Source organism: Glandiceps talaboti, chromosome 8 (assembly GCF_964340395.1).
Source record: "Glandiceps talaboti chromosome 8, keGlaTala1.1, whole genome shotgun sequence".
NCBI lineage: Eukaryota > Metazoa > Hemichordata > Enteropneusta > Spengelidae > Glandiceps > Glandiceps talaboti.
In genome coordinates, this window is record NC_135556.1 from 25,881,036 (window position 1) to 25,906,083 (window position 25,048).

The 25,048-nt window shown below is 33.1% G+C and overlaps 1 protein-coding gene across 2 annotated transcripts in view; it reads right to left on the reverse strand.

Moving 5' to 3' along the window:
- Positions 1-25,048, reverse strand: part of LOC144439036 (dachshund homolog 1-like) — a 58,832-nt gene that overhangs the window by 29,186 nt on the left and 4,598 nt on the right. For both annotated transcript variants that reach the window (XM_078128280.1, XM_078128279.1), the window contains exon 2: positions 1,256-1,371. In XM_078128280.1, the coding sequence (XP_077984406.1) occupies positions 1,256-1,371 (116 nt within the window). The remainder of the gene's footprint in view (positions 1-1,255; positions 1,372-25,048) is intronic.

Genomic DNA, 25,048 nt, shown 5'->3' on the forward strand with positions numbered 1-25,048 from the left:
CAGAATGAACTCAGCAGTGCAGAATAAATTTATTCAGCAGTTTTCACTTAGTCGCTTAGTAGTTCCTGACTGGGTAAGGGACCCCCCCCCCCCACCACCACCACCACCACCCAAAAAAAAAGTAAAAAAAAAAAAGTAGAACAATGAAATGGGAAAAAAATTCTCCATTTTGCTCTATATTGCAAATGTTGTAACTGCTGACACTTCTGAGGATGAATACACAAAGAACCATTTCAAGTGTCACAGTATTTTTATCTATCCTTTCTAAACATTGAAATATTGTGAATCTAGTGACCCATGCATGATGGGTGATTCCCACTGAGCAATACCTATCATGTAGTAACTTTTACCCTGCTAAATTTTGATGGTCTTATGGGATGGTAGCATGTGCTATTTGTATCACACTGAATGGAAATAACCCTAATACTACCCTTAAATCATTCTAACTAATAATGAATATGTGACAAAGCTGATGGATCTAAATTTGTCATGATGCACTCACACTACCAGCGTTTTGTCACTGCTGTAGTAACATTAATACCAATACGATCAAGGAGTGAAATTTCACACAAACTAGGGATCCTAAGCTATGTTGTGTTGTTTACAACAAACATATATATGTACACTAAAAGAAAATTATATATATTTCATACAATAGTATATAATTATGCAGTACTATACGATGAGATTCTCTATAAGGACAATAAAATAACAGGGACATATACAATATGTTTACTGATACCACCAAAGTTAGTAAACAGGTTGTGTCATTCATCCATTATTCTTAAATTCCACTTTCCAAAACTGAATATATTATGAGGTTCAATGATATGAAGAACTATGATGTAAATGAAGTTGTAATAAATACTGTGTTTATGTATCAGGGCCATGATTTAGTATTTTTAGTGAGCACCTCTAGTGGTAGATATGACATATTCAAATCCTTGTTCATTAGTAGGATACAGAAAACCTCATCTCTTACAGGTTATTAGAGAAGCCAAATCGAGTACATGACATCAACACTATAAACTAGCAACAAATCTTGGCCAATTACAACTCAAGATGATATTGTACATTTCTAGTAATTACAAAGATGACAATCTACAACCGTTAATAAAGAAAGGAAATTAAGTGCCTTTGCGGCTACGACTACAAAATGAAAAAACTTAATCACGATGAAACATGCCTTGGAGGAAGACTATCCCATCAATGTAACACACAATATAAACAATATCAAGTTAGAAAAGAAGCTTACCCATTCCATTGGTTAAATCACCATTTTCCAACTTGTGTTTTTTCAACATAAAGTGGCCCGAAGGTGATAAGCCCGGGGGAGGCAAGGTTCGCTTCGGAGGTCTCCCAGGCCGACTACTGCAATAGATTGAAAGGAAGACGTTAATTTCAAGTTTTTGTCAGATTTAGCTATCATTCTTGACCAATTACACGCTGTAATAAGATGAAGTGCGTCTTATCTCCTGATTTTACTCAGTTAAATACATTGACTTGAATATAAACCTGAATGATAGATCTCTCCAGATCTTACTACCTATCAACAAATAACACCATATAACATAACAATTTTATCCATGACAACTATTTCAATATTGACTTTCAAACGCCATTGATCTCATCATCAAAGCCGGTATTTGATTGAAACAAGTTGCTTAAATATTGGCATGATATTAAAACAAACATAAACAATATGGGTTTGTTACAAAAACGCTTATAATATTTTCAAAGTACAACTTTTATTACAGCAGTCAATTATACCAGACAAAGATGTATTTTTTATGTAAATATATAGAATGATATACAAAATGTAGATGTCATTGATTCGGCAATTTTACATTTACATTAGTGTGAGCTTGCTACAATATGAAGCATGAAATCCAACATTGTTTGATACATATTGTCATTAAATGTTACTCTTTGCAATTCTCCACTATAAGTTTACTAGTAATTGTTTCCATTTCATTTCCTAAATGGAAATTGGAAACTTGCTTTTAATATACATATATTGGTGGTTCTATAGGATTCCATCATAGAATTCTATAAAATGTACTTCTACAAGTTCTACAGTTGAAATGGGATATTGTTATTATCATGTGGTAGCATCATTGGTACCTGGTAGTTCTATAATGTTCTATCATGGAATTCTATAAAATGTACTTTGGGATTTGAAATTAGAAACTGCTGTTTTCATGTTGTAAAGTCATTGGACCAATGGTGGTTCTATAGTGTTCTATCATGGAATTCTATCAAATGTACTTTGGGATTTGAAATTCAAAACTGCTGTTTTCATGTTATAAACTCATTGGTGGTTCTATTGTGTTCTAACTTCTACCATGAAGTTCTAAGAAATGTAATTCTAGAGTTGATAAAGGAACTTTAATTTTCCATGTGGACAAATTATGATAGAGTGGTTTATTGTGTTCAACCATGGAGTGCTGTTGTGTTCCGTAAAATATACTTCAAGAGTACAAGTCTAATGGAATATTAGAAATACACGCATGTTTACAAAGTTATAGCTATATGTACATTGTATTAACGATCTATTTGATAAGATGTGTTATCAATAGTTGGATCTGCATCATCTATTGATCTGGCTCTATATCTATTACTAAATATTTCAAGAATATCTAAATACATTAATGTCAACTAAGACAGTCCCCATCCAATGATCCATTCTCAAGAAGCAGTACGTATAAAATTGAACAGTTTTTCATCTCATAACACACTATCATGGGAATTTCAGTATATTCTTTCTTTTCAAACCATGATAATGTTTGCTGATCTCACCTCATAATAACTACATTTTCTACATGTAAGGTCTCCATCATTTTGTCATTAGTACCCTTGTGTGAATGAGAGGTCAGCTGTGATTGGGTAATACAATTCATGGCCCAATCAGATCACCCTTTACAAAATGTACAAAATGACCCGCAGGACGGTTAAAATTCACATCCATGGAGTCTTGCCACTAAACAATTTACTTGTATCCATTTGACCTACAGCAAATACATCACTACCTTAGAAGAGTGTTTCAATCATTCATCCTTAGAGACATTTCATGTGTTCACATTCATGTTATTTCAACTTCCACGTCTGTCTGTTCATGTGCAGTTTTTGTTCTACACCAAAATGTACATGTATTGGAGTCTCCAGTGTCTTTAAGTCATCAACATGCAGGCGTCAACAAATGCTTCCCCAAGAGATTTGGCTTGATCTAGCCGCTACAATGCTATTTCAGTATTTGCCAAAATGTTTGACATTATTTCAATTTCTGGGTCTTTGCATCATTTGTTTTACAGCACAATTTACAAAAACATTCACCCATGGCCTGACATCGTTTGCTTTACAGCACAATTTACAAAAACATTCACCCATGGCCTGACATCGTTTGTTTTACAGCACAATTTACAAAAACATTCACCCATGCCCCGACAATGTCATTTGTCCAAATTAATTTAGATAGATTAATTAAGACAGCTAAGCCACTTGGTTCAAAATTGTAATATTACATCAAATAACAGTATATGAGATAATATTAATTATGATACTGGGATTATCAAACTTCATTCTCTGTCAATTCATTCCAAGGATTCTTTTTTTTAAAACCTATACTACAAAACTTGGAAACCTAATATTTTAGTAAGACTAAGACCTACAGTCACTGCTGTCATAAAAGTTATCCTCCTGATTGAAAACTTTTCACAATTTTGCATAATTTTCATTCATTTTTAAAAAGACTCAAAGCATAGGCTTTCCTGTTTTCATGTCATCTGGGTCAAATTTTAAGAGACAACGACAACTAGCAATAAATGTACAAAATGTAGTCTGTGGAAAGTGAGACAACTGTTGACAATGGCAGTGAGGGGTTAAAGGTCAACCACTGCACAGAATCAAAGACACATATAAAACATTTCTTGTTGCCATTATATCCAACTTAAGCTCTACTAAATATCAGCCAATAAAAACAGTCCTTTCATAGTCCGTTCAGGAAGTTATCACGCTTGATATACATATCCAATGATTGATGAATTCTAATGCATAATTAAGAAATCTCCATTTTGTCATCAGCAATGTATATTTCGATTCATTTTTCTTCACTACGCAATTGACTTTTACTTAAATCATTAAATCAACTCTTGATACCACTGCCTTCATCAATCATTTTTCTCTTTATCAACTAAATTTTTCAAGGTATAAAATCATCACAGATGAATTTTCAATGTAATTACTGTATGACGATATATTATTTTGTTGTTCATTATTATTTCAGCTATATTGCCAATTTATTACACAATCCATCTTATTTAGATCTAGCAAATTTATTTGTAACTGATAAATTAATAAAAATTATGGAACACAAAGTTGTCATATTTGTGGTTAGTTCTGGGGAATATATCATAGTTTTCAACACCTGGACAGCATGATGTATAAACAAGACTACTGGGTGGTAATCAATTAATTACAAAATACATGTTAATGACAGTTCACATTTCTGTTCTGAACGATATTTGAAGACCACATAAAATCAAAAAAAGAAATATTTTTACTACAATAAAAATTATTGTATGACAGAGTCTAACAATATGTTTTGACATTTTATGGCTAACAAAGCACAAAATAAATAAATTTCCTGTGACTGAATATCACTCGGTAGACTACTGAGCTGTCTCTTTCAAAGTGAAGTTATATGTGATGGACTAAGGCACTTGTCCTTCTAGCTTGCACTTGTATTTTATCATTTAAAAGTTATTAGCTGGGTATTCCCCTGAGACAATACTTAGTAATCCTCTGTACAAAATACATCTATTGCATTCTAACATTTTCTAGGAATAAACCATTTTTTTTAGGTAAATATTCCATTTTGGAGGGATACTGCATTGAAAGATATAGATAAACAGCTAACAATACAGTCATTGCACTTTTTGTATTCTGGGTTTAACGACTTGTGAAATGACAGTTATATTGTGTTGCATGGTAGGGGTTACTCTATCTGTACTGAGTTTCAATTTACTCAAGAGCATTTTCTTGTACAGGTTTACAGAAAAGTCAGTAGTGTCTCTAATATGACCCCAGTTTGTTCTAAAAACATACAATTGCTACGGATGAGTTACAGAATGTATAGGTCGAGCAACAACGAAAATAGGTTTCCTTTTTACGTATATATGACTTTATCAAATAGACCTGTAATTATTACTTGTGAAATGTTCAATTGGAACATTTTGTGCTTTTTGTTAAACAACGGGTTCATATTGTCACTCACCTGGTTTATAAAAGTAGGCAAACTCACAGAATCTAGAATGTTAACAAATAAACCAGAAATGAGCATGCAATTGACAATGCCATATTTTGAAGTATAGTCATGGACTAAAAATCACTCATAAAAGAAAATATTTTTGTAATGGCATTGATTTCTTGTCATTTTGCCTGAAATCAACATGTTGATGATAGCCAAGTAATTCAAATGACAGTTGCATTTTTACTTTAAGACTTTGACTACATACCTAATCTTCTCCAGGTATTGATTGCTGATGCTTTTTCTACTTTGCCATTTTTTAATGGTCCAAATTATATCGATATATGTACTAATGAAAGTTGATTGACAGTTTTTGTACCAGCAACTTACAATATTTCCGTTGTTACAACTACAGCATAACAGACTGTTTTTTTGGTTGGTGTAAGGAAATCATTATTTTTCTCGTACGACTTTTCTATATTCTTCTATTGTTGCCATTGTTTCAGCTTAACTCTAATAAAAAATACTCTTTACGTTATTTGGTATATTTTTCTTTCTTTGTGTCTATCTATCTCTTCTTGTTTCTGATAAACTATGTATCCTTTTGTTCAATTCTGTCTATGTGTGATATTTATTTTTTATGTACATGTTCCACCACAGAGAATTTCTTTTCCATTCATGAGAACAATAGCATGTACTTTTCAGGTAGACAGAATCTTCTACATATTGTTATTTCTGTCTTTATCATATCTGATATGTCATATTTATATTTTTTATTTTAATATGTGCATGTGAATAGATTGGTTTATTCATTTCTTATTCACTTAGTGTCTCTTCAGCTATATTGGACAATGACACATCTCTGACAATATTTACCGATGACCTGACTAAGCAAAACCTGTTCACCCTACAACTCAACAAACAGGAAAGAGCTATTAATACCATTTGTACCACTATCATCTCTTTAATTTCAAACAAAAACATGTTATACAGGTACTGTGTGTACTTACAGCAAACTGGGGCTTGGCCTAATTCAAGTAATTCCATAGAGATAGCTACAGTAATTGATATGCAATGAATAAAACAAAAAACATCTCACCTGCTCAATATTCAAATTTATTTAATTAAAACAAAGTTTGAATGTCAAATACGTAGATAAAACATCAGTATGAGAAATGCATGTCAATAAATACAATCGCCTCTAGGAAATGTGACATAAATATATACGTGGTGAAGTTGTCTGCTTTATGAGCTCCACTTTAAATTAACCTGCCATAAGCAATGTACATACAGACATAGCAGTAGGAAAGTCAATTCCTTATCACTTTACTCTGTATTGTTTATTGAGCATGTGATCAACACAGGGTGTTTATACAGAAAAAGTGTAATTTGAAGGAAAATTTGTTTGTATTGTTTGTATAGCGTATGTATGATCCATCATACTGTCAACATCTAGACATGCCGTTCAATGACAGCAACACACTGCAGGTGTTACAATTATGAAACTCAACACTTCCGGACTAAAGAGCTATACGTATGTACAATATGAATACAGTGCGAGATGCTGAAATTAGTATTTTATAACTAGTTATGATTATATATTTCATTTCACTAAATTGATATGCATATAGTCCTATAGTCTATCTCATGTTTGCATAATGATTATGTTTTATAGTTTAAAATAAACACATTTTATTGGTGGTGTGTTTTTATAACAGTTACTTTCTTTGTGTGTACATATCTAGATACCAGGGTTTGCTGTTATCATACTTTTATTTTTATTGATACATGTTTTATTTCTTTATGAGAGTAGTATGACTTGAAATATACATTTATCACTTCCCATACCAGACTGCAACCACACAGCAAAATGTATACACTTCACTACATACTTTGAATGAAGACAAAGTACATGTATGCACATTTGTTTGTGTTTTATCGACAACGAAATCTACCAAGGTAGGAGCAGAAAGTGACACATATAGTACTGCATGTGATGTCACTCAATCACAATAAATACATTTGAACTTCTGCATATCTAAGCTCCCACTACACTCAACGTTTATGGAACGACACTAAACATTCCTCAAATTTCAAACTCATTGGCTTTTCTCCACTTCAAACATTAATTTATGATTACGGCAAAATTTGGAAGGGTCAGTAAAAGATTTGTGATGTCATCTCTGACCCATACATACACATATGAATCAAAACAATAAAATTATATTGTTTGACAATTTGACAACTACACACTCAGAAATATTGATAAATTTTTCAATCCCCCCCCCCCCTTCATATATACTTATTTTCAAGAATTTCTTTAGTGTATGTTTAGCTTTTTTTTTGTTATAAAAATCAGTCTCAAATATTACCCTCAAAAAACTTTCATAATCTTAACTTTATATTTCAACAAATAGACTTCATTTCATACTTTCCCTGGAATGCAGTTACTTTTCTGTGAAGGTCCCTCTCATAATATATGATTTAATAACAGTTTGGTCCAAATGAAAATATCTTCTGGTAAGTTCTTCACCTAAATTTTGCTATGTAAACACACTAGATCAATAAAGTTACCAAACCTAACAACCCTTCAGAATGAAATATACAAACTGTAGAACATCACATGTATACAAAATATGAAGATTTAATTTCAGATTTCTTCTTCTCTTGCTATTTTTGCAATGTAAATGTAATAGATAAATGAAGTTACCCAAAATAATGTCCTTTCAAAATGAAATTTACTACAGTGTGTAAGAAATTTCAAGGTTTAATTTCATATGTTTCTTCCTCTCATAAAAAGTAAAAGTAGTAAATCTATCAGAAACAGATGTTGGTGATTTATCGTTCATTTCAAAAACACCTGAATTCACACCAAATTAATATCTCCCAGTTAGATTAACACAACATTGAACTTGTCCATTTTATCATATAAATTTAACATTGTCTATATCGAAATACACAAAATTAATGTCTTATATGACCATGGTAATAATTTTCATGTGCAGTGAAATTAACCACAGCGTTTTCTCACTACTTAACTAATTTGTAGTACTTGTTCATTTCGCAATACTGCTCAGTTGATTTGACAATTTGGTTACAATCTCAATCTCTTTTTTAGGGTAAAGTACGTACAATCTAACAAGGTTATGCTAAATAAATTATGATGAAATCTAACTGTATAATTCAAGTCAATTCTGAGTCAGGTTCTGAAGCAAAATGTCTAGGAAAATGAAGGAACCCAAATCTTGACAGCGAGTCTTTGAAAAAAGTAATCTTAGCTTTCCAGTGTATCAAAGTAGGGTGATTCTCCACACATGCCAATACTAGTGTAAATTAATGACTTCAAGAACCAATCTGATAAATGACACTGTCAACATCAAGGGCGTACATTTCACTTTGAAACATACATCTCATCATGTTGATGATTGAAGGAATTCTCTGAATGTTTTATGTACGCCTGCGAAATACAATAAAAATTTAACAGCATGGGAAAATCGCCATGACTGCATACTGATGCACCACCCTACTGTTCAATATTTTATATCTTTCAAATGTAAAGTTGTTGCACTTGACCTCGTTAGAATTACTTACTAGTTAGGAAGGCCATTCCCAATGGGTTTGATCATGTAAATGCTTTGCTGCACATTGGTTTAATGAAAGTCATCACTCTCATACAAACTATCGTATATTTCTTAACAATCGAATAACATAAATGATGTATTTCGGACTAAATTGTAGGTTTGTCCTTGGAAATTAACATGCATGCCAGATAGACATAAACATCCTTGTCAATATCAGAATTGATGTGTATGGCAATGTCACGTGTAGTGGATAATTTCCTTTGAGCCCTCATTTCATAATTACAAACAATCAATAGGAATACAAAATATATGAGTTACTTTCAGTTGATTATGATCGCAGTTGAGTCTTTTTTTTTCTCTTGACCAGTTTCTTCAAACACAGTCAATGAGATGAACACAAGCACATAAGTTTTATCAGTAATTCATCAGATATTAACATCTCATAGTATTTGCTCAATCGATGTTCACTTCACTGGAACTTGTGATTTTGTTGACATGTTGGTTGTGGGGAGGGGGAAGGGGAGTGAACAATTTGATTGGTTGGCTGATACGATGTTCAGCCAATTATCTTGCTGATTGGCAAATATGTATACAAACCTAGTTTTCTGATTGGATAAAAGGTTGGATTTATAGCATAAACAATTTGAACTGAGAAACATATCCTTATCATTTATTTATAGTCCAGAGTCCAGCACAAAAATGTCCCTGTACTGGTTTACTATACATCACAAGTACTTCCTTACTATTAAAGTAATCTAAATTGATAAAACCCACAACACATGTTCTATGTTCATCTGTAGATTTTGTCTTCTTTCACTTCCCACGACCTTGAACATGGCCTGCTTAAAACCTGACATTGATTTGTGGATCAGGTCTAATTGTATACTATAATGATTTCTACACATGCCATGGTCAGTAATACCAGTCGTACTAAATTCCAAAGTTTTGTGGGAACCAAATACACATGTAGCTTAGAATCAAAGTCATTTTGGGGTTAAAACTGAACAACGGTTTTAATACTTTGCTGCTCTGTAAATCACAGCTGAACATGTACTTGGGACAGGTCGTTACACAGGTGTGTCATATCAATGAATTACACATTTATAAATATAGACTTGAATGTGGACACAAAAATGTTAGCTTATTTTATAATATCGTAGCCTTGATCTGTGATCTCTTGTTGTACAGTTGGTGCCATGATAAAGAGTGGGTTCCAGGCTATTTAGTCTCCATGTATGATGTATTATTTACCCAGTATAACATGATGTGCTGCTTGAGTCATACTACATGTATATATGCCCCCCTCCCCCATCCCATTACTACAATTCAAACCCTTCCATTCACATTTATCCATCCGAGTTCTGCTTGTCAGGATTTGTATATAAGACAATGATTACTTTCATATTTTTTTGATAACTATTATATAATTATTATATTACTATTATTACTATAGTTTCTATATTTACTAGTTTGTTTTAGCACCAAATACTTATTGCAGAAAATCCAATGAAGAAATGTAGTTTTCTTGACAGATGCAATATAGATTCTATTGTATTCTATTCTATCTTCCACACTCATCTAAATTATGGTGGGGTAGGAATGGAGGATGAGTGGGGTGGGGATTTGAGGTGGGTGGGGGTGGGGAATGAGAGGATGGGTGGGATGGGGATGAGAGAATGGGTGGGGTGGAGGATGAGATTGTGGATGGGGTGGGGATGACAGGATGGGTGGGGTGGGAGGATGAGAGGATGGATGGGGGATGACAGGGTGGATGGGGTGGGGGGGGGATGAAAGGATGGGTGGGTTCCCCACTGATTCACAGTTGAATAGACACTTTTTTTGTTCTCTGTCATCATCCCATATTCCAATAATTGTTAGTCTTTTTATTCCAAGAAATGTCACATGATTAGGATCTTCTCTCAGACATTCTCTATATTCATTAATCTAAATATATTGATCATATTTTATTACCCTATGACTCCATCTTTTCAATCTATTCTAGCAATGATAGGTTAGTTCAAAAATAAATATGTCTCATAAAACATGAATATGAAATTACCACAGCTAAAGTTATTACAGAAATCCCTCAATCTAACCACACGATGACTTTAATTAATTAGTAGCCAACGAGTAACATTTCATCAATTTCGTCTCCATGAGTAATTTTGTAAGTGCGTGACCTGTGTTAAAGAGACAAGAGAGAACCTATTTTCAAAAGACATACCTGTAAAGTCATGACCATCACTCATTTCAAAATGAAATGAAAATGCTGATGAGTTATGTTTAATGAAAAAGTTAATTAAAAGATGAGGGCATGTAAAGATAAATGATAGTGGTAATTAGATTGTCTTATTTGGGAGTACTCAGACTCTTAATACATAAATAACCTCCAGTTTCATGATAAATGACCCATGTCATTGTTGTCTCTTTCTAATTCTACTCAGCCAAAACATTAATCCATATTCATACTTTCAACTTTTGCCATTTTGTCTAATTAGCATTCGATGAACTGTACGGCATTGAAAAGTACACCCAAACCAACCAATCACAACTCACTTCATTTTTTTTATCATGTGAATGGTAAACCCCAACCAACCAATCACAACTCACTTCATTTTTTTTATCATGTGAATAGTAACTGTAGCCACAGACCCTCCACCAATGGTGGTGAAAGGTCTCTGCTGTATCAGAACTGACAGCAACTGAGAGATTATCATGGCAATATGTGTCTCTCTAAATTTTGTTTCTGTGTTCATACTTTTCAAATTTGCCGGAATAGTTGAAAACCAAGACTCCCTCTTCCCTTTCCCCTTTTTTGGAGGGGGTTAAACCAATCTTTTTTATAATCATGATGCAGATATTTACTATCTTGCTAAAATCTTGAATTTTGAAGACATACCTGTAAACAAAATAGGAAAGAAAGAAAAGGGGAAAACAAAAACAAAATAAATTCAATTTTTGGTGAGCAGTTGTGTAATAAACAAAATATAAGAGGGTCCTCACACATATACCTGTTTAAGATAATTTCAGATCCTTGCATAAAAATTTTGGATTGTGCGACCAAACATGAAGAACTAAATAGATTATCAGTAAGTATTGACATCTACCTTGAAGGTACATGCACTGGTCCCAAACTTCCAATTACATATGAAAGAAGTGGAAATGTTTTATCAAAGAAAGCATTTTTCTTTTCATTATCACGACTCTGAACAAAGTAGAATGAAATAAATAGCTTACAAAAGTGAGTTGTTAAAGAAATCCATTTCAAAAAAGTGTCCTTGTATAATTTACACAAACATGTTTTGCAGCTTGAGTTTCATTAAAAAAATACAATAGTATATATTGAGCTGACAAAAGTGTAGAAGAAATCGAATACACTTCTTTATACAGGCTGCAAAAAAGACTTTTAATTGAAATGAACACCATTGTTTGAGTTGTACTTTCCACAATTTTTCCTTGTATTTTCACCTGTTGCGTTCATGTTTGTTTCATTCAACAATTGTGGTTTATTCCGTTTTAAATACTAGCCCTTCTAGTCTAATATAATACTTCCATTATCTGACATGAACCAAAACGTGGTTGGGACAGGTGTTAGAATCCAAATCGTTTCTTTTTTTGTTGACAATGGCGTCTACTGGGACTAGAGACCGCCAAACACTCCTGCAAGATAATTACTAGCAAACATTTATTTAATACAGAGCATGAAAATTATAAGTTAGCGATAAAAGTTGATATGGAAAGACAACAGGTGTATGTTTTCACATTATTAGTTGTATGATTAAATTGGAACTTGTCAACTGTGTCAATTTCATTCCGACATGTCCATTTCCAATAACGCCAGGATTAAGATTGTTATTAACATTGCAAAAATTTAATATCCTATGTGTATACAATGTGAATTGCCCTTCTCAATGAAACAGAGTCAATTAAAAATACGCTTTCAAATAAGAAACAAGAAAAGACCTCCTTAAAATTGCATGATAAAGAAATTCATATTGAAGATACTTTTTTGTGTGAAGTATTAATAATTTGTGCTGCAGTCGTTGTTAAAGATTTGCTATAAATATGCATAGTTGGAGCTTATACTCATTTCAATGAAACAAATATTTGAAAGTGTGTACTAATTGCCCACTTCTTTTTCTCTTACGTTTGTAGATTTACAACTTTTTTTGACTAGATAAAAGGAATTTCAAAAGCAAAGGAGATTTGGTGGTGGATTAGCAGACAAAGTGTAATAAAGCACCATGTTGTATAGTGTATTGGTGCATACACTAGCTATAGTGCTAATTTTTTTTTGCTATTGAGAAATACGGCAGCTGTCCGATTATTCCATTTCTGAAATACCTTAATGAAAATGTATAAATGAAGAGATATTTGGGTTGATAACTATAAACGGAAACTCTCCAATTTTATTAGTTATCTTTGAACACACATCTGTCAAGTTTTTTCCAAATGACTAACTTTATAACAATTATTTTGTTCTGATGTTTTTGTTGCCGTAGTACACTGTAGATAGAGTATAATGAGAGAGTCCAACTGTCCTCACACATCTACACTTGTTTTTTTCAAACTTGAAGTTTTCATTCAAACTCTTTCAGTTTATCTTAGATCACATATGTTCTTGTATTCTATAATACTTAAAAGAAAGCCCTGAGTAAAGAGAGAAGAACTATTCCCTTTTTATGTCAACTTTAAGAGATGGCCAATGAGGGACAACGCAATTTTTTTGAGACTATCTGAACAAGTGGTGATACCAAGTGACTTGATATAAGTTTTGACATCTTTCAAAAGTCATAAAAAAGACGACTTCCCAATGTGGATCTAATTTCAGGGTAAAAGTAATAACATTTTAAAATGACATGACATGAGTGATGACAAGTATTGCAAATCTTTGAAAGTACATTCCCACTATTTCCCATCAATTACACTTTATTACCATACATTACTGAGATTTCTCAATCGGGTTAAGATACAAGTCAACTCAAGCAATAAAGTAAAGCTTAAACTAATTTTCCACCAATCTGTGACCTCGGAAAAGGTGACATTGGAAAGAAGTGACACAAGTTACAAATCAAGTGACACACGAAAAGTTACCTTTCATCTCCGTCATTCCACAACTTTGTAGAAATTTGAAATTTTGTTATTGCCTGAAAGATGAAACCATAGGACCAAGAGATGTTATTGGCTAAAAATGAAATTTTAATGGATACATTTTTTTGTGGGAAAGGGAACCTGACCCGATTAATCATTAAGTTATTTCTTTGCATTATAAAGAACACATGGGGTCTGTCACCATCTGTACTTTAGAGGCTTGCACAATTTATGACAGGTTTTTATTTCAAATTCAGCAATTAACCAACTCTGAAGCCCTACAAAATTCTCTCACATCACATAAGTAGGCTGAAAGACAAAGTAACTTTATTTTATTGATGGTTTTTTTCTCTGTGAAACTACACTGAGTTGACAGATTTAGAGGAGAGAGACAATCACAAAAACAACACAGTGTTCTGATAACTACATGTTGTACAAAGAGAGTCTAATAACGACTAACATTGTTTTTCTATTGAAAAATTCTATAATTCTATCTACATGGTTATGTCAACTTTACACAGACTTGGCTTCCATGGTCAGTGGTGGATCACTGTAGCACTAGTTTGAACATAGAAAGAAGGACGTCAAAATAACTTGACTGAATTGTTGTATTATATAGATTTGAAGCAATCATACAAATGATTTTGGAGAAGTCAAAAGTTCATCAAAAATTAAAATGTCAAGAACCGTCACAAAAATTAACATACCTATCTAGTCTTGCAACAGGATTATAAAAATGTGATTGAAATGTCTTTTGAAACTGTTTTGTTAGAAATAATATTGTACATCTTGCACAGTATTGAATCGTCATTAGGTAAACATATTGTGTAGAACACATAGTATATGATAGTAAGGTGACATATAAATATATACAAAATCAAATTGATTTTTTTGGTCCGCACATAAAATTCAGCACCCCAAAGAATCATGATTTCAACTTATTATTATACTATTAATAGATAAAATAGACATCTCAATGACATGTACAGTGTCTAATTGTTGGTATGTGTACATTTTATATTTTAACCATTTTTAGTGAATAGTATTGTTGGTTGTTTTATTGTAAAAATAATAGCCCAGTTAGAGCTTTAAGAGAATATTTTGACACTGGAAATTACACTATGTAGATGTATCCTTAGAATGACAAGCAGTGCTTGCTTGCTGTGATGTGTCCCCTGTAACTCTTCAAAGTTCTTGATGTGAATGTAAACCATGAATATTGTCTGCTCTGATTCATCTCACAACACAATTGAATAAAGTAAAGCTAAAACAAACGCACTCTGTCTACATCCAAGTCTCTATGTTAAGTGCTTACATCTCCTTGTCAACCATCACTTTCCCCTCTTACCTCTTCACTTTAATTTAGTCACACAGCAGCAGATGTAACAGTAACTGACAGGTTTCTCTCAAAGCCATCATTGTTTTCACTTTCAAAAAAAGAAAAAAACTTTTCATGTTCATTTGTCGGATTAGCAAAGAAAAGCCTCCAACCTGGGGAAAAGAACATCAGAGTAGATCCAGCCCTTAAGACGGCATAAAAGCAGCAAAAAGTTATTTGTAAGAAGTCTGTGTGTTCCTTATCAGAGTGCCTGGGGAGGAAGAAGATGCAGCACATACAGCCAGACAACGACCACCACCTGCTCAGCTTTGTACATTCTTTTCACCAGCCAAATTGGCCATATTACATTACAAATTAAAACACACTCAGATCTATGTTCCTTTGAGAAGAAAGCGAAAAACATAGTCACTAACAAAGAATGAGGAGATATGTATTGCACAAGAAATTGTGTTTGTAACATGGGCACAGATGTGAATGAACGGCCAGGCGCCTGAAGCCACCACTGGGGACCAGTGAAAATAAAGCAAATAACAGGTAAAAAACAGCTTATAATGAGTTTGGGCCTCTTATTATCTCAACTGAAAAAATGAAACAAATAGAAAAAAAACCTTAATGAGCTTTTCTTCCCTCTCGCTTCTTTTGTTCAGTATTTTTCTGCCACATTAGACAGATGTTGGGTCAAATAGTGGCAAAGCCCAATCCATTAAGACCTTTTTGGCAGCAGGAACTGTCCCAATAGTCACTGAATATATTTTGACGTTTTAAAATTTAAAAGGTCTTTTACAAGGATTGTTGAGAGTTGGTTAGCCGACAGTTTGTACATTTCTGTGACAGACTCTGAGTCTAGGCTGCACAAAGAGAAAAGCTGAAAGCAAATACACCAGGATCCATGTACATTTCACCGTAAGCTGTGTTTGGACACAAATTGTTTTCTTCTTTTTACTTTTATTTGTTTTCAAATTCCTCCTGCACAATGAAATGTGTGTTATGTTCTTTCCCTGGAAGCTAAGAGTTTCCTATTTGGTTTTCAGAGATCATCTTTTATTTGTACCAGGGTGTAATTCAGACTGGAGAGACGAAATGGAATGTTATATTATTAGCATAGTATGTTTATATCCAATAACAGCCTAGTAGTTCACAAAGGAAAAAACTTGTGAGAAGACTTTGTACATATTCAGAAGAAAACAAATAAAGAAACATATACTTATTTTAGTGGAAACACATTTTATCAAAAATAATTTGAAAGTTTTGACATTTCAGTCACGGATGGAAGTTTTTCTTCTAATCACTTCTATCAGGGGTCAGAGTCTTCTTCCTTTTTTGTTCTTTGACACCAGAAATAAGCTGAGCTTTTACTGTTGGACCCAAATTAATCCAAATCCTCAGATCTGTGAATTATTAACTAATGTAGTATTTGCCACTAAACAATGTTATTCCATCTCAAGCTACAAGCCTTACAGCTGACATAACCATACTAAACCCAGCTATAAGGAAAATTACAACTTAGTTTATCAACGAAATGAATCTGTCAATAATTTGAGACAACTACAGTTACTTTACTGTGTTTAACACTAGATCAAGTCTTAGTGATATCTTCTAAAAGATAGGCAAAAAATTGAGTCTTTTCAAATTACTTTAAACTCAACAATGGCTTTGAGGTCATGAAACTTACATCAACAAAGCAGTTCGACTACATTTCAGTTGAGCATGCTTTTGTCAGAGTCACTGACAGAAACATCCTGTCACCATGGAGACAACAAGAATGTTTTACATTTGCACTTCCACACTTGTGGAAATCAACAACATCTGATATGTTATTTGATGCACCCCTTTTTTTCTTGTTTTGTTTAATTTTGGTTTTAAAGAACACAAAAGAGGCAAATATTTTGTGCAATCTGTCAGGTGACTCTGCCTGTTTTCCTCAGTTTTTAATCTTCTTGTGGGAGTTCTAAACCAAAGAATTGCTTGCAGCTGCTGATTTGAAACTAATCCTTTGCAAACATTAACAATTCTTGTTTAAATGAGGCAACAGTACCAAACTTTTTATGCCTAATGCAGATAGAGAGAACATTTGATGATTTGTGTAATCAGCCTGAAGAATTGACCGAGAAATACAAACCTAGTAAAAAGCACACACAGTTAGAGAAAAGCTGGCAAAGTGTAGGGCTAGGACTATAGACAGATCATTATACAATGGTAACTTAAAACTAGCATTGAAACAGATTTAAGGAAGGAAAATGTGACTGATCTGAGAGAAATGTACACACTAATTACTGATGTATATTACAAGTGAAATATGAACAGTGGGCAATTACATTTGGATCAAACTGGACATGGAAACTTACACTTTGTAGTCAACATAACAGAAAAATTAGAAACAGTCTCACAAAACAGGAAAGATATCTGAAAAGATATGAAATGGGCGTTTTGACACAAAAAAGTTTCATTTCTACCAAGAATTAACAAAACACACTGTTTTTGCTGTGCAACCAGTTAAATATGTGAATAAGCTATCAAAATAAGAGTTTTAGAAAGAATTTGGGAAATTTTGTCCCATTTCTTCCAAGATGGTTATGTGAAAGGGTCAGAGCTGATATCGATCAAACTTATCTGCTGTGATCAAATCTTTTTATCTACAACCATTTTCTAGTGATCTACACAGAAACAGTGAATAAACATGTTTGGCATCCCTTCATTTGCACATTAGATCAAGTTACTGCAGGAAGAGGTTTGGTTTGGGCTTTTTTATTTACCATGGATTAACCACACTCTTATTGACTGTAGGCTTTGGCCAAGGTACAGATTAGGAAGTGGAAAAATGAAAAACAAACACATTTTTTACACAGTCCTCAGTCTCCCCAGCAACTAAGATATCACAAGGAAAAAATAATATTCTTAATATGTTTGAATTACAAATTTGATAAAATACTGAGATGGCTCTATCTACAAGTTAAACAATGAAAACACAGAGTAATCTCAAATGGTTTAAATATCAAACATTTCAATATTGAAATAGGATGGATCAGTTTCCATGGCGGTATTACAAAATGATGAATAGTATTTTCCCTGAGTCCACATTATAACAACATTTGTGAATGATATGTAAGAGTAAACATCCACACCCAATCTGTCTAAGAATTCTGTGAATTTTACAAAATGACAAAAACTGTGTTTAAGAAATTGATGTACATATATGTATGTGTAGAGACTGCAGTCAGTAGCACTTGATGTAAATGACTTCAACTAAGACACTTGACCTGGTAGTCTATGCTTAGTTTTTTAACAACAGGTGCAACACTTTTAATAATGTCTATTTAACATCCAAATACATACTACATATCACGAACCAATCATTACCTTGTTAATTCATAGTGAACATGAGTGCACATATCCATGTACAAACAAGCCTCTACAGGGTACAATGTGTAAGTACACCTGTACATCATTCATTACAGCATACTTACCTGTCCTACTTACCCCCACCATTTATTTCCTGCCAAAAAAATATTCACAAATTTTCTAACATGAATTTCTTTAATTTTCTTTGAATTCTATTTTTGCCCATTTGCTGGAAAATGAACTGACTGTGTTGTGAGAAAACTTGTCTATCCAAATAGAATGGAACTTTGAAAAGAGGACGAAAAGGAACTGGGGACTAATTTACAGTGGGACACATACACTATGTAAATTGTTTAGGTTTATGTATACTGTCAGCCTGTAACCATCATTTGAAATTACAACTTTAATTACGACTAATTATTGACTATGTTCCAAGTGACAATCTAAGATCAATATCTTAAATCATATTTTTCCACCCTTTTCCTAGCTAAACTTTCTCAGGTGGTGAGTTTTAAATTAACATTTACTGAAACTGTAAAGTGTAGGAATAACATCTTTATGAACAATCACTGGAACATACAGGAAGCCAAACACATGCATGTTTAGTATTATGACATTTACAATAAGAATTTCTTTCATTCCATCCCTTGAGTTGTGTTCTATTTGTGTCACACTACCTACATAAATTGTACACCTTTTGTGCTATAACAGGTAGATTGTATTTTGACATTAAACTTGGCCTCTGTCATTTCCATATACATGAACATCTGTGTTTATCTTCTCCGCAAGTCATTTCATTTCGAATCATCTCGAGTTACATTGCATTTTTAGGTATTAAGACTGGGAATTGTTTTTTTTTATCTCAGTTATATGGATGCTACAAACATGAAGATCCAAGAACAGAGCTGAATAATTAAGTCCACTATTGTAGTAGTATTAAAGCTAAGAGATCTTTCACATGTTACAGTAGCTACTGTACTAAACCATTTACATTCATTCCCTGACTACTTCATTGACGCCTACTAAATCTCCTAACAGATGTTGTGTTCTACACAGATAAGACTGGAATCTCATCTATGGCTAAATAAATACTAATCTAAGACAGGACATGGTACAAAATCATGTACACAGTCACAACATGTCAATTTGAAGAGCTTCTGTTTATGCCATTCCAAGTTCAAGATGAGTAAGAGAATACTTATCACCGTTCACACATTTCCAGCTTGACTTCCCTTACTCGTTTATTTCATTTTGCCCGGGAAATCTACAACATATTCTTATCAGTCTCACTAAGTTCCCACTTCCTTGTTTCTGAAATAGACAACTTACAATACTAAGACCTAAGTGGTGAACATCATGTCAATTTCTAGTCCACTTGAGCTGTTCAATTTTTCTCTATTGCTTAGGTTCCTAAGATAATTGAGCGGCTATTGTCAAACAAGTAAGACAACAGCTGTGAGGGAGACAGGAGACACAAATCACAAAATACATCTATTCACTTCTTGTATTGTAAGTTAAAATGAGAAAATGCAATTGCAGCGCCAACACTCTCACCCTATCTGGAGGCTATTGCTTTGTTCTCCAAAGGACCTCGTTACTTCCCTCACTTTTGCTCTATTTCTTTTTTTTTTCAAATACACAAAAAGTTTACTCAAGCAAAAACTCAAAAGAACTGAGAATTACTGCTTCACTTTGCTAGTTGTGCCCATTTTATTTGTCTCTTTCTATTAAATCTTTTCTGCAACTTTATTTGATAAATGACTCCGACCTTGGTTTGGAAACTATGGGACGGAAACCGTTCTGTATTTACTAAAGTCTCTGCGTTTTATTTGTTCATGTGAACTGGCAGTTTGAGGCCAAATTTAATGACAGCAACAGAGATGTCCATATTTCATGTGGTTTTGAACTTTTTTATGACTTTGGCAGCTGGTATTGAATCAAACTAAAAACAAAGCCACATCCTTACACCTTTTATACAAAAACAGTGCACACCACATGTTTTGGGATCTGTGTGCACACGTTTTAATTACTTTTTTGAGTCTCTTCCTACTACCAATTAGTATTTAAAATTAGGTCTGCTAAACTCAAATATTTGACTTGCTACTAACGTTTCTGACTTTTAAGTCCTACAAGTACAATGGAACGCTTTTTACACTTCTCAAATTCTTTTCCAAATAAATGATTACCATTGACAAGAATTGGTTTTAAGCACCTGATGGTTTTAACTTGCATACAGAGATTGATGAAAAGCCAAGGAGAATAGTACAAGTATTAAGACTATAACATGACTGTGACTCTGTTAGCTAGCTTAACATTAATCTGTCAACAATAGAGGTGAGATACAAATGTAAAACTGAATTTGACTTTAGATGTTCACATAAACTCAAATCTTACTTCTGCTATCAAAACTTGATTCTGCTGGTTACTGTCCACAGAGAACAAAAATAAATCTACGCAACTCATCTTAAACTAAGTAGAATATTGTAACACCATTCACACATGTCAGTTTTACCACATTACACAAAAATTCTAAGAATTGATGAGTTTGAAATGTATGAAAGCTACATAAAATGTTACTGTATTTTAATACTGCCTATCAGTCGGAATCTGACTGGATTAGATATATCACTACTGCTGTGTGGAGGACAACACACAGACCTGCAATTACACCAATTACTGCAAAACCCAATAAAAGAAAAACCCATAAAAATATTGACATTGCGCAGTAATTGGGTCTGCAGTATTCCCACTGCCACGTGAAAAGTTAGGTTGTTTTGAGTCAGGACTGCTAAAGAAAAGGGATGACAGACTAAATGTGTATCTATCTCCATCCGTCAAGGTTACAGCTGATTTGTTTAGGATATCTTGTCAGTAAACTGATAACCCTATTCAATTCAATTTGACCTCTGACATTGAAATCTACAAGCTCTGTTTAATTTCTAGTTGTAATAAATGATATCTGAAGCTGTAACTTCCTTGGGAACACAAATCAGGAACAAACAACTTACAGGCCTAGTCACAGATATAAAAAGATTGAGTTGGGGCATTGCTGAGTGTATATATCATCCAACAAGACGAGTCACTCCAAGGCAAACTCAACTGTAACTGACTTGAATTAATGTGTTAGGATTTCAACACAAGGTGTGTTTCAATCATAAATACTGGTATATTTCATGTCCATCTCTGTCTATGATTATTTCACTTGTCCTCAATTTATTCTACTTTTCATCCATTTTTTCTTTTATTTTGACTAAAAATACAAAAATACTTGTGAGAATAAATGTTAGACTTTGGGTTAATTTAACGAGGGGATCTGTTTCCAAAATATTTCTTGACACTTTTTTTTGAAGTTTTACTTGTAACAAAACTACTCACAAACATTGAGATATAGAGAATTTCACTTTATAGCAGTAGTTATACATATATTGACCCCTTGTAGATTAATTTGTTAGGGATACAATAGATAAATATGACAAAATATAAACTAACTTTTGTACCAAGTTTACTTCCTGGCTTTCAATACCATGCCATCAGAGTTTGACATTTGATGAACAAATGGGCAAAATACATAAATTGGTGTGAAAACTGAAGAAAATGTTGTCTTGTTTATTATTATTACTCATTATTAAGTTTTATTATGCTTTCGGTAGCTCATCATTACAACTATTTTTGTTTGAATTCAATGTAAATGAATGGACATAAAAACAAATGTTATTAAAATAGAACAAAACATTATAATGTATTGTTCATTGAATGAATACATGTACATTTCATGTTCATTTCTGTTCTTTGTATCTTTGTAAAGTTCACTTTATCACATAGTTTTGTTTAATTTAGAATGGTGATTTATATAATGTCTTTTCATGTCAGGAAGAATCAGACATACAATTTACAGGTTTGCCTACATTGGGCAAAACGTATAATTATGGGAATAAACATATCTATATTTCAGTTTAATTACAATAAATATTAATTGTATAACTTGATTAGCCGTTTCTTTTATATCACATTAGGTTGCTTTTATTTCCATTCTTTTTGTATTTTTGCATTTTTCATTAAACAAAGTAAAACTCTCGATTCTTTCTGAGTGGTCTATATTTTTAGGTGAGGGAAGGGGAACTTTATTTAAGGAAAATTTTCAAATTGTACCCTTAGATAAAAGATGAGTATGAAAAAGACAGATAAACACATTATCAAGTTATTATGGCAATCTGGCTAGCTCTGAAACCATACAAGTTAATTGCCACATTTCTCTTGTTTTCAGCTAAATTTATTAAATAATTGTTTCACTACCTCATACTGTGCTTCAATTTAGTTTTTATATTCCCTACTTTTTCAATTGAAGTAATATTTATCATATTTCCCAGTGGGGGGTCTGCATATCTTAGGGTAACATATCAGGATAGAATCCTTTCCAAGTCACTCACCCTTGGATAAAAGAGGAGAAAGAGGCACATAAACAAATATTATTCCATAGCAAGTTGACTGCTCCTGAAGCCATAATGACACAGATGTCATCGCATATTAATCTCAGAACACTGGAGAAATCTTGACTTGCTGAGTAGCACAGCCTATTTGTTGATTGACATGCCATTTAACTAAATGTAAAATTTCAAGTGAGCGAATTGAATAGTCAATATCCAACCCATCCACAATTCTGAAAATGGGAAATGTCTGTAGAAATCACGAGAGGGTATAAAGAAAGGCAAGTGATGATGAAAACATTAGGGTACCTTTTACCACTTAGACATCATGTCAGCATGTCAACATAGTGAACATTGACTTTCTATAGGCACTCCACTATGCCTAGTGCAAGCTCGATTCAATAATGTATTTTCAATTAAACTCCTGAGTCTGTCATTTGTACAAAATTTCAACAGCTTCTTCACGTTATTTGTACTTTTTTCTGTTAACCTGATTAGGCCGAGTCTAATTTCTTTGATTCCTGGCTACTTTGTTGCTGTTGAGAAAAACGATGTCATTTTCGATTTCACAGTGAAACGAATATCTTCTACTATAGGAACACTCTACGGGAATAAGCTTGTATGTTTCTGTGAATAGGATAGTGAGGAAGTACCACTACTAACTATATTACTACTAATCATACACAAAGACGGTGTACATTCAATATTTCACACAACCTTCATCATGCTGACTCCTAAATCAGACAAAGTTCTTTTGACAATCTATATGTGTATATATAACCTCTTTAATGTTTTCCCTCAATTTACCTTTATCGACAGGACTTCTTTAGAAACACCTTTATCTGGGTTCTATTTATTTATGTTTTATAAACAAAAATTAGGCTTTCTATCTTTTAAAGATGGCAAAGCACTACACATGATTTTTTTGCCATCTACATACACATTCAGGGTGTGACACTGCACACAAAAATTTATGGCTTCTTCTGTTTTGTTTAAAATTCAGACAGCTTAACCTAACTTATATTACTAGGAATTGAAAAATATCATTATGCATAATGCATTTAATACATTATATAAACAAATATTTTCATCTTTCAAAATAATTTCTGGATACAACATTTGACAGTATGGGCACTCTCTGAATATTAAAGTTTAACACAAAAGTTACATTTCTTTTGACCTTAATTTGCAATTCACCTTTTTGATCCCTGTATTGACTCAAATCATATCAACACCTGTAGAAGAGTCATAAATATCGGCCTACATTTGTACAATTTACAATCTTTCCTCCAGCACAATTAGATTTATGGTATTTTGGTACAGCCATCCTCATATACAAATTAAATCAACTGCGTGTTTTGCTTGGTTACTAAACAATTAAAATGATTTGTTGACTAAGATCCTGCAAAACTTTGGAATTAAAAATAGTTGGTATTACTTCATCAACTTTATGATCTCTATTGATCCTGTAACTAGTTGGTTGAATTTCACAAATCTCTCTCTCAGTGTATATTCAGAACACTGACATTCCAGATACCAGCTTGATAACTACATTTATACTTTGGACTCCAAAACTCACACATGTAAAACTTTCTTCCTTTCCTTACAACCCCTGCACAAAAATTGTAACAAACCACTATTGATCCCTCCCATCGATTCTGATATTGACATCCCTCTGGGGGAAATAGTAGAGTCCAGCGTACCAGCCCTGTACCAACCATTTCATTTGTCAGTGTCCTAATTGAGCCCACTGACGGGCTAGTAAAATGTTATTTACATCGTTTTAGAAATCCACAACAGATCAGTAAAATGACAAGATAAGCTAAGCAAGAAATACATCATCCCTCACAGATCACATGCTACAATTTGATTGGGTGTCATGAAAATCATGCTAACTGTTCAATCAAAGTAAAACATTCATACAAGCAACAAATTCCATTGCTGATAAAGGACATGTAATAGCAAAACTTAATTAAATCTGGGACAAATGCATTCATTTCTCTTTTTGAACTGAATATTGAGTGAACAC